The sequence below is a fragment of the Anneissia japonica genome, unplaced genomic scaffold, assembly GCF_011630105.1.
Source record: "Anneissia japonica isolate Jap-2015-1 unplaced genomic scaffold, ASM1163010v1 scaffold287752_len1182401_cov188, whole genome shotgun sequence".
NCBI classification, from domain to species: Eukaryota; Metazoa; Echinodermata; class Crinoidea; order Comatulida; family Comatulidae; genus Anneissia; species Anneissia japonica.
The window spans coordinates 212,697-224,075 of NW_022687544.1; the positions used below are offsets into that span (position 1 = coordinate 212,697).

Consider the following 11,379-nt stretch of genomic DNA (forward strand, 5'->3'; position numbering starts at 1 on the left):
ATTTTAAAGACTTAATAATTATTATTGTTGCCTTTTACTTAGGCCTACTGCATGCATTTGGAATTTCTGACTATACTTAAATTTTATTTTCATATATGATCATAATTGCCCTTCCTTTAGTACCTTTCATTGCATGGAACGTGCTGTCGGTGTTCTCTCATCAATTACATAGACCAGTTCATTAACGTATATTGTCTGTAAATTATCGAGGAGTATAGAGGTTGATTACATTGGATCTCATATAGAAAATGATGGGCTATTTATATCACGATATGCCTTCAATGGAGGTTTCGCCCAGGTTTATTATGTTCTACTTTACTACCAATGGCTGTTACCGAATGACAGTGAAATTTGTCTAATCCCATTAAAATAGGCCTAGTTATTTTGGGTCTCAGTATATTTAATTTGCTACGAAAAACTTCTTGGATTAAATATCTTGGTAGCCAATACCAATTCTTTCCTTAAATCACTAAAAATGAATAGGCCGGCCTACTTAAAAAAATACGTAAACATGCGTCAGCACGTTATACACTTATAGGCCTACACTTAACTAATTATAAAAGCGGCACAACTCAAAAATCAGCTTAAATATGTCTTAAATCCATAAATCCCAGGCCACGGTCTTTTAAGATACGGAAATGTTCTATTGTATATGTCTTTTATCCTTTTGCAAGTTAGTTTGTTCAATACTATTACTTGCAGTTATAATAATAATAATAATAACGATGATGAGGATGACGACGATAATGATGGTGATAATGAGAGTAGATGATAATATTAATAATAGTGAAGAAAATTGTGCTAAAGGTGAAAGAGAAATTTGTAATTTGTCTTATCATTATAATTATTATAGTAGTTCAAGCGTTTAGCTATAGTTAGGCCTAAAGCTGTCCTGGGCATGATTAAATTCCAATCCATATAGGGCCTAATTATTGAGGCCTACTACTAACAATAAGTTTGAAAAGGCTGTTCGATTTACAAAATAGTAAATTCATTGCACACACTGATCCGAAAGTCGATGATATTCACAAACTTCAAACTCTAAGGTTCTATCATAAATTAAAAAATAATCAGTTATCATTCTATTTTAGAAGTATGATACCTGTGCCTTTTATACATAGCTTTTATACACTCGAGGTAGAGAACATATTCAAATACCTGAAGTTAATCATGTTTTGCAACTGTCATCAGATATTATGTCTTATTGAAACTACACCAAATTGTATTATTTATAATGTTACAACTTATAGTCTTTCTGGTTTTGATAATTATATAAAAATATTATTTATGGAGAATACAATGAATATTGTTATATTAAACTGTATGTAATGATAATTAGAGTGCATATTTTATTCATTTTTTTTATTCTTTTATGATTCTCTGTTATACTGGACATGCATTATTATAATAATCTAAAATAATGATTCGAAATTGTACCATGAGTACCGGTAATGAATACATTTATTATCTCTGCGTTGACTCTCATGGTAGCTGCAGCATATTTTAGCATTCATGAGTCTCCCGGCCGTCAATTTGTTATAATTTAATTTACTTATTTCAAGAATGTTTGTTAACATTTTTGTTCAAATAAAACAATCGGAGTTCTGAAATATTATTTATGATGCGTCTATTTTAATTTTCATTTTATTTGTAAAATGTTTGTCCACAATCCCTTAAAACAATCCTCAAAACGTTCAAAATGTGCTACCTCCAGGGGGATTCGCCCCTGGAACCCCACCGGGGCCCTTCACGGCCCGCGGGCCCCCAACCGTGGGAGGGGGACACCTCCTTCCCTCCTTCGCCCCCGCTCGGTACTACGGGTTTTTTTGACGTTGACGTTTACGGTAACCCTTATTCGTTTCCAAAGATGTACTGAGTCAATTGTGTACATTGGGCCTACGGTTTATAGTCCTTCTCCACCACCACCAGATACGCCACCGTGCCGCTCGAACCAGCGACGATATTGTGGCTGTAACTAGATTCGGCGCCCCTACTTTAACCGCTCAGGCACCCTTACATTGCAAGACGCCTCCCCACCCCTTTCAAAATCCTGGCTAAGTCCCTGGCCCTTTACATTATGTTTACAAATATTATCTTAAATTTGTTAAGATGACACAATAAATCTCTTACCGTACTATAAAATCTAGTGATGATTTTTTTTTTTTTTTTTTTTTTGTTAAAGGATTGTGCGGTCCAGAGTAAACTGGATGAGGGAGAAAATGGAAGTTAAGAGGAAGGGTATATACCGATAATGTGCATCAAATTATTGGTAATGTACCGTAAGAGTCGAGAATGCATGACAAAAACCAACATGCCTACCTGCGACTGATCCGTTTGTCGTCATGCGATATGTCACGACTGCCACTGCAATGTTGCCATAAACTCCCAACACAAGAAGAATGCTTAAAATAATCCCGGCCACAGGTACAACTACGCTGCTACTTTCTTCATCATAGTCTGCAAAGCTCCCGGATGTATTGTTTTGATGAGAATCTAGCATACTGGTTGTTATACTATAATGATATAATGACAAAATTGGACACTACTACTACTACTACTAGTAGTAGTAGTAGCACTAATATACTACTGCATAGCTGCTGTTGCTACTATTGCTGTTGCTACACTACCACTGCTACTGCTGCTGATGATGAAACTGCTGCTTCTATTAAAATACTTCAAATTTTAAAAACGTTTTAATTTTGAGAATGAAAAATTAATCCCAACGTTTCATTCCCATTTTAATCGTATCTTTCTTTAGCAACTAGTGAGCTAAAACGTTAATGTGATGCAACAGTAGGCCCTACGTAAATTTAAAAAATATAATATCGATGCATAATAGAACCGGATACTAAACTTGAATTAATTGAAAAACTAAATAAAATAAGATATTAAAACACTTAACATTAATATTATTTATTTATTTACTTTTTGAACATACGCCTTTAAATATTCGGCACTCACAAGTGCTGCGTTCAACTTGAAAACAAGACATGGAGTCACTTAAATACTGTACACTTAATACTAATTAAACAAAATTTATGCAAACTTTAAAAAAACTAAAACTGAGAAATTAGAAAATGAACTTAAAATAAATAATACAATAATACCTTAAGCATACATTATTTATGTGTACACACTATACATCCACACACAAATATGTGAATGAAAACAAACAATTCAATTATACTCCCATTTACTCGACCCCCTCCCTCTTAAAAATTAATTACATTTCCAGTACACTGTAGTGTAACGATTGTATTTATGAAGTAAATAAATACAAACAGCTTAAAATAATTAAGAAAAATAGTTTTTTAAATAAAGTAAATAATACTGATAAATTAATACTAATTATTATTGAAAACGAAACAATACAAGGTACAATATAATAAATGTATTTAAACTTTACTAAACCCACCTTGTTAGTATGTTCTTCAGTGCTTTCTCCTTCGACAATGAACTTGCTTAGTGCCCACAAGATCCGTTAATGCTGAATACTTATCACTAATTGATTAGTAAAGCACAGCAGTAATGCATACATGAATCTCCAAAACAGTCGAAGGAATGAGCGAATTACAGTATTCAGCGATTTAACCAATGGGGTAGACGATAGTGTTATACATTAAGAACTGTATGGTTAGACATTTAGAATAGTAATGTGACGCACGGTTCGCGCATTAGATTCCTATCTCTCGATAGGCTAAACTATTTAAAATAGCAGTGACTGATTTTACAAAGTAAATGGTATAGATGTGTATAAGAGACAGGTCCTAGGTCCGGGGGCATGCCTCCGCGAAATCTTTGTGTTCTAGACGCCCGAAAATAACATTTGAGGCGTTCTGGGCTATCATTTTTTCTTTTTCTTTCTTATTTTCTTTCTTTTTTCATTTTTTACCTCCCAAAAGGGGGAGGGGGCGGGGCCGGGCCGGTCCCCCTAAGGACATTCGTTGAGAGCTATGCTACACGATGTATTATTATGTCCTTTATTCGAACAGACGTGATACATCGTGTACCATAGCTCACAACGAATGTTCTCCTATAGATAGATACACTGTGTAATTATATGCCCTGAAGGGATTCAAACCTGCGATCTCTCGCTCTCAAGCCGAGCGTCATAACCATTAGATCACCGAGGCTTCATGGTTGAACAGATTCAAATAACCGTCAGATACACTATTTTAGCTTGACTGTGAAGCGTCCATCCTTTGTACCCTTAAAATAGAGAGGAACACCCTAAACCAAGGGTCACCCCCATTTGAACCAATGGTCCTCAAACTCTACTCCGTCGGGCCACCCCAATAAAAGAATCCCGGCTGCTTTCATAAAGTTTTTGTGCTTTCTTCAATGAGCCAGTTCAATGTGCTGATTCATTTCTTCTGTATTTTTTTATAAACTGAATTATTGTTTTATAACAGGATTAGGGAGCCAAGCCTATAAAGTGCTTCGTAACCGAAAGGAAAGACGTTATAAAATGCTCATTAAAATACGGTAACATAACAAGATAATCTGAGCTTCAAATATACTTATTTAAAATTATTTATTTGCATAAATAAGTTATCAATATTCCTATTGTGATATGTAAGCCTCCAGTACTCACTTTAACATAAGATAGATAGGTTGAGAATTTAGTTTAAAAATACCAAGCCTAACGTCAATATATACGATCAATCAAGGAGGTACTATCATATCGTATCATTTATTTTGCCTTAACATGAAATACAATACAAAAACACAAGAAGTAACACTGCCAAAATGATAGAAAATAAATAACAGTGAAAGTGGCTCTCCATACAAACTAGACATGAAAGAGGATTACAGCCATATAAAGAATCTACTATTGATATTTACATTTAAAAATCACATTGGTTAAAAGATCAATGTAGACTAAACTATTAAAAATGTAGACAATCATATCCCTCACACGTGTAGAGTGAACTAAAAACAATACTGAATCTTCATTATATTAATTACGTGATAGAATTAGCGGTGTGTGTAGAAACATGAATTCATTATTAAGTGAAACGCATACAATCAGTCTATTTGAAATGGACACCCAGTTGAATTGAAATGACACTACTAACATTAATTCACGTTTGTTAATTACTTAATATCTTGTATTCTATTCAACAATTTTAATCAAAAAGTTGGTGACGATCAAGATTTGGGTGTGGATTTTGGGATCATTCAATTTGCTAAATATCTCAAAAAACTAATCAATGTATCTGAATGAAACTTTCAAGAATGGTTCTAAGGAAGAAATGATTAATCAACGAGCAGTGTGTAGATATAAGGACCATTTATACAGAATTCCCTGACCTAGGTATCTAAAAAATAAAAAATAAATTTACAATAGCTGAAAATCTTTCTGGAATTGTCAAGGAAAAGGTAATGCCATTTTGGTGACATTCCGTAATAGGCCTATAGGGTGCATGTGGAGATCCTTAAAATGAACGTCTTAGACCTATGTATCTCAAAAACTGATCACTGGATCTGAATGAAACTTTCGAGAGTGGTTTGTCATGGTCCAAGGAACAAAGATTGAAGGCTGTCAATGGCTACCCGATTGCATTGAAAACGCGTTCGTGTTCTAGTTATGACGTTCGCTTTGGAAGCGGCAGGTCATGAGTTCGAATCCCGGTGGCGATTAAAATTCGTTTTCATTCTTCAATTATTGGGAATCTTATAAAAGGGAGAATTATAATGTAGGCGGAGGTATACACTTTTGGAGTGTGCTCTAGTTATTATAATATGCTAGCAGGAAAGACAGTTATTCTAGAGTACTGAATTTATGTTAAATTTAATTGTTGTAAATATGCATTTCATGGAGAAGTAAATATCCTAATTTTAGAATAGTTTTGATCTAATGGTGTATAAGTGTAGCTATTTTAGCATAGATTTGATCATCTAATGATGTTGTATAAGTGTAGCTACTGACATGGAAACGCATTGGAACCGTTCCGAATCTATTCTATGGGGTTTTCATGAATGTGAAATGACGGCAGACTCGCTTCAAACGAAAACAAAATGGGACGGTTCGTCTCCTATGTAGTCAATGAAAGAACGTGTAAAACACAATGTGACAGGAGACATTCATATTTCGTTTGATAAATTTTGTATTAAATTGTTTATTCCTACAAATTCTAGTCATTCCAATGTAAAACCTTTATTTTCAACAGTAGATTAATAACGCATAGGCATTGTATAGTGACAGATTTACATAGTGAGGATTAACTGCAAAAAAGACCCCACCCCCTTAAAACAATAACGGCCCACAAGTGATTATTCAAATAAGGCAGACTTATATTCCATGAAATAAAGCTTAGATACCAGGATTAAAGTGATTGTGACGAACAACCAAACAAGATTATGTATATTTTAGTACTACAGTACAATGTTGTTTTTCTTCTTCGATATACAGTACATACAGTAGTTACATTTATTGTCATTTTAGAAAAGGGTGATGTTTGTTCTTACAAGGCACAATACAATTTACTGGGGCAGATGCTGGATTTGGAGGTAGGGGATGCATAAAAGTCCACACCACCTCAGCCCCACCATGGTTGGGGCTGAACTTAAAAAATTTTGAGAATATGGAACTTGAGGTGCCAAGAAATTGCAATGGGTTATGTGACCAGATATATTTCATTTATTTTCATATCAACAATACAATACAATGATTTTTTAAAATAAATTTTAAGGAGTGCAATTGCACCATCTGCACCACCCCACCCCTGCATCCGCCTGGGATTTATTCCATATAATAGTAACCAAATATTATAGGCGAGTCGAGTGGTCAAGCGGTAAGGCAGGGCACTGGTTCTAGCCACTCCTCGCCCATGGTTCGGTTGGTAGAACCAAGGCTTCACGGATATGGACTTAAATGGAGGTTCAATGTATACATCTCACTCGTGTGCACTTCAAAAAACCCATTGCATTTATTGGAAGAGTAGGAGGTTACTCCGATGTTATGGTTCATTTCAGCCCATGTCGTTGTGGAATGATGTGAACATGTAGCTACCATGAAGCGCCTATTTACAGCTGCTAGGTAGTCACGGACAACGCCAATACGCAATTCAGCACAATGACGCTGTAAGTTATGGGTCATTCTCCTACCTTTGCCCTTTTAGTTGAGTTTGTTAACAAGTATGTTTATATATTAATATTAATTTAATGTAGTAAAATTCAACAGGAGAGAAGAAAGTAAATGCGCAGCATCATAAGATTAATACAAATACATGTATGGATTTATTTTTTTTTTTTTTTATATATTTGTTATTGTAACATATAATCTTTGTTTTTATAAGACACTATATGCAACAAATATTGTTTTTTTACTCAATATTATTGTTACATACTTTAATTCACATATCTTGATATTAGCTTTATTTTTCTTTAAAAACAATAACTATCTTAGGAAGATTTTCTGTAGAAGATCTGCGCTTACTCCTTTTTTTCTATTTTCATTTAATTTTTTTACCAGCTTGTGTTGATCATCTGTTTTCCTTTGCTTGAAATTTCTTGTCTTACTGGTCCATTCTTTACCTTTTTTACGTTTCTTTTCTTCCAGCTTATCTAGAACTTTTTTCTTTTCAATGTTTTTAATAAAAAAGTTTGTTTCTTTCTTGACTTGGCTGATTTCTGTTCGCATTCTCTGATCTCTGACCGCCTTTTCATATTCTAATCGTTCAACCAAATGGCTCCACTGAAACCGACTCAAATACTTGATGTTCCACAGATCATCGTAGTGTCTGCTTGTCTTTTTGCCTCCGATCGGTGTGTTATTAAATGTTAAAGCTATTTTCTTAGCAATCTTTTTGTCTTTAAATTCGATCCAGCCTTCTGTAAATATTTTGGCACGTGAGCCTGTTTTTTTCTTACGTTGATCTTTCTTGAACTTTTCTATAAATCAAAACAATAAATAAATGCTATGTAAATAAAACTGGTACATAAATAATTTTTATTATTTTTTTTAAAATTACACTGCATTAAAGTTAACAAATTTAATTTTTTATACAAAATTCAGCAAATCCTTCCATATTTCATACATTATCTTCAAAACTGTAAAAATTATTTCCTTTCCTCTTTGCTTGAAAATTACCTACTCCTATGAAAAATTCCATCCAGCAAATTTCCTGCACCACACCATTTCCCCACATTGATGCATCCCCACCCTTTAAGGAAACTTCCCCATGGTTAGAAATTACCAACTCATGCCAAAAATATGCCTATTTAGCCAAGTTGGTACATTTTCTTGTAGGAACTGTTACTTGTTTTTCTAATGGCATTTGCTTTTGTAATTGTTTGTGTTTATGATGATCTTATAATATGATGATTTCATATATAGGCATTCTTTTAAAGTATTTAAGGATTGCCAAAAATACATGTGGCTTAAAGACTTTAGATCTCCCCACTGGGAGCATAGACTCTAGAGGGGTGGGGCAACAAAGCTTCTTTTTAAACGAAAACACTGCACCCCATTTCGTTTTCTTTTGGTATTTTGTTTTTAAAGACTAGCCTAGGCTAACTCACTACAAGAAGGTCGTTCGCCAGTCACAGCACAGATTAACACTGGTAACGAAGTACAGTAGAACGAAATGCCTAGGCCACTGGATCTCCCCCAGTGGTAGTTGCCATGTTCTCAGAAAAGTTTATTTCAAATTTAGCGAAAATGGTGTATAGATTGTGGTGGAATAAATACAAATTGAATGCCGGTGTATTTTGTTGTGTGATGCACACTTAGTACGAAAGACAAATCATATTGTACGTTTATGAGAAAGCAGGATAAAGCGCCTACCTTCTGCTTGTAAAAACACACGTCCTACTTGGCCATAATCACTGAATATCATCTTTAATCTGTTGGGACGCATGAACATTGGGATTCGACTAAGATACACAATTCCAGGCTTTGATTTTGACCTTTGAAGTTTGTTAGCAGCAATAGATGACATTTCTTTCCTGAATAAATCCTCATTCTGATTGGTCTCTTCTTCATCAACATCATCTTCACCATCATTATCTTCATCATCATTATCAACATCTTCTTGATCATCATTATCAAAACTGATATCACTGTGATGGACATCATCCTGATCGTCCATACTTATGTCGTTCGATATCTCTGCTATATTCATAGATATAGTAGGTCTGAAATAGCACCAAAAAAAAAGAAAAAAATCAAAAACACAAAGCTGTTGAATGACAGATATTTTACTACTACTATAGTCTGTTTTCTTCTGATAACTTGCTATTTGTTATACACTGTAATAGCCTTTTTCTGCTGGTGCATCCAGTGGATGTGGGTCAATGTTCAAAGCAAAAAATTATTCATGCTGCCAGTGACGAGTATACTCTTCCACCAGGTTGTTGCTGAGGGCATTAGGGACGACTATACTCGTCAAAATCAGGGTAACATTCTAGCGTTTATTACTTTAAATTGTTATACTTATTGTAGAACCACAGACTTAACGGCTGGTAGTTCGGGGAAGATACACCTAGACCACAGGTGGGCAAAGTGCGGCCCGCAAGCCGCATGCGGCCTGTCAGTGATTTTTTTGCGGCCCGCAACAATGAATTAAAAACCCTATGTTTATGGCCCGGCAATCAAAATTGCCTAGAAAACACCTTGTTTTTTTACGGCCCGACACCAACAATATGTAAAAAATAACATTAAAACAGAGAATAAAGGTGATGTAAAAGCAGTATTTGGAGGTTTTTGGAAGATTACTGGAACATCAAAGTTTGGGTGCAGCCCTCGGTGTTAAATCAAAAGTTCACTTTGGCCCTCCGACCGATTTTTATGCCCACCCCTGACCTAGACGATAACGTACAAGTAATTGATGTAAGTTTATTGTGTTTTCCTTCCAGCAGTACACTTGATTGTATGAGTGGGGTGCCCTCTGAACATATACCAGCAACCCATGCACATTTTAAACAAGGATTTATTTTCCCCTTTTTCTTAGGCTTTTTTTTTTCCCCTGTTTGGGTTTGGGTGTTTGTGTGTGTGTGTGTGTGTGTGTGTTGGGGGGGTGTTTGTTTGTACATTGTCTGTTTTCTTTCTTTTTCTTATTTTATATTTTAAATTTTTGAATTTTAATATTTGTTGTTTTAAATTTTATGATTAATTGATAGATCAGCTATTTTTTATATACTTTTTATATATTTGTATTTGTATTTAAGTGGGCCCCTGGGCCCCATAACATCAGATTTATTCTGTAAGGGTCGCCCACTCAAAACATGGTTTTAAATAAATAAAATAAACAAAGCCAACGAGAAAATTTGTACTTGGCAGAGACAACAGAAAATGCTGTTCCAGTGCTGGAGACAAGTTTACTGATCCTCTAATATTTTCCCGCCAATTTATTAGACACACCACTTTGATGATATATGACTAGATAGAATTTCAAAAAAGTATGTTTGAACTGTACATGTATACTTGTTCTGGTACACGGGAAAGAACCTAAAAAAACGGTCTGGCAGTCAACGTGTTAATCATCGATTTAAAAATATATTTACAAATACAAAAAAAATTACAATACAGTACAGACATTTAATCACAAAAAGTTGTCCTAGAATGGAAGGGTTTCATGGCTGTCTAGACAGTACATGGATAATATCATGCTCATTTGAAATCAATAATATAGTAAACACAATTTTATTGCACAATTCTTGCACTTGGGCCATTTTTGGGGCATGATATCTTACTAATTAAACAATGTATCCCTTTAACAGACTGCATAACTGAAATCAACACAAAGAGTTGTCCTAGAATAAAAGGTTTCACGGCTCTAGACAGTACACGGATAATATTATGCTCATTTGAAATCAACAGTAAATACAATTTTATTGCACAATTCTTGCACTTGGGCCATTTTTGGGGGGACATATCTTACTAATGAGACACTATATTCCTTAACGAACTGCATGCATTAAATAAGCACATAAAGTTGTTTTAGAATTATAAGTTTCAAGGGTCTAGGCAGATTATTTTTAATATTATCGTTATTCAAAAATTAATTTTATCACATTTACGCACTGATACTGCCACAAATTGTAAAATATACCCCTTTTCAAATCGCTTTTTAAACATGAAGGGATAAAGACACCAAGCTGATATTTGGAACATCTGATCATCATATATAAATTAATTAATGGTGCAAGTTTTAACAACAAGCATACTTGCCCACAGGGTCAAAGGTCACCATGAAAACGACGCATTTTTGTGCATTTTTTGTCCCGAATGACCTTTTGACCTACGATTACCCCCTAAAATGATAAGTTAAAAATCCGCAATTTTTTGTGGTGAAACATTTCCAACTATATATTAATAATTTGGTGCATAAGACCCATTAAATAACTGATTTGGGTATTTTAATGGGGTCTAAA

At 34.5% G+C, this 11,379-nt stretch overlaps 2 protein-coding genes across 2 annotated transcripts in view; both read right to left on the reverse strand.

The window, feature by feature from the left end:
- Nucleotides 1–3,739, reverse strand: part of LOC117119528 (histamine H2 receptor-like) — an 8,854-nt gene extending 5,115 nt beyond the window's left edge. The window contains exons 1-2 of the mRNA XM_033264357.1: nt 3,416–3,739; nt 2,320–2,513 (exon numbers count right to left, since the gene is read on the reverse strand). Coding sequence (XP_033120248.1) covers nt 2,320–2,500 — 181 coding nt within the window. The 5' untranslated portion in view covers nt 2,501–2,513; nt 3,416–3,739. The remainder of the gene's footprint in view (nt 1–2,319; nt 2,514–3,415) is intronic.
- Nucleotides 3,740–4,674: 935 nt separating this feature from the next.
- Nucleotides 4,675–11,379, reverse strand: part of LOC117119539 (pre-rRNA-processing protein esf2-like) — a 9,837-nt gene continuing 3,132 nt past the window's right edge. Inside the window, exons 2-3 of the mRNA XM_033264364.1 lie at nt 8,792–9,141; nt 4,675–7,896 (exon numbers count right to left, since the gene is read on the reverse strand). Coding sequence (XP_033120255.1) covers nt 7,403–7,896; nt 8,792–9,128 — 831 coding nt within the window. The 5' untranslated portion in view covers nt 9,129–9,141 and the 3' untranslated portion in view covers nt 4,675–7,402. The remainder of the gene's footprint in view (nt 7,897–8,791; nt 9,142–11,379) is intronic.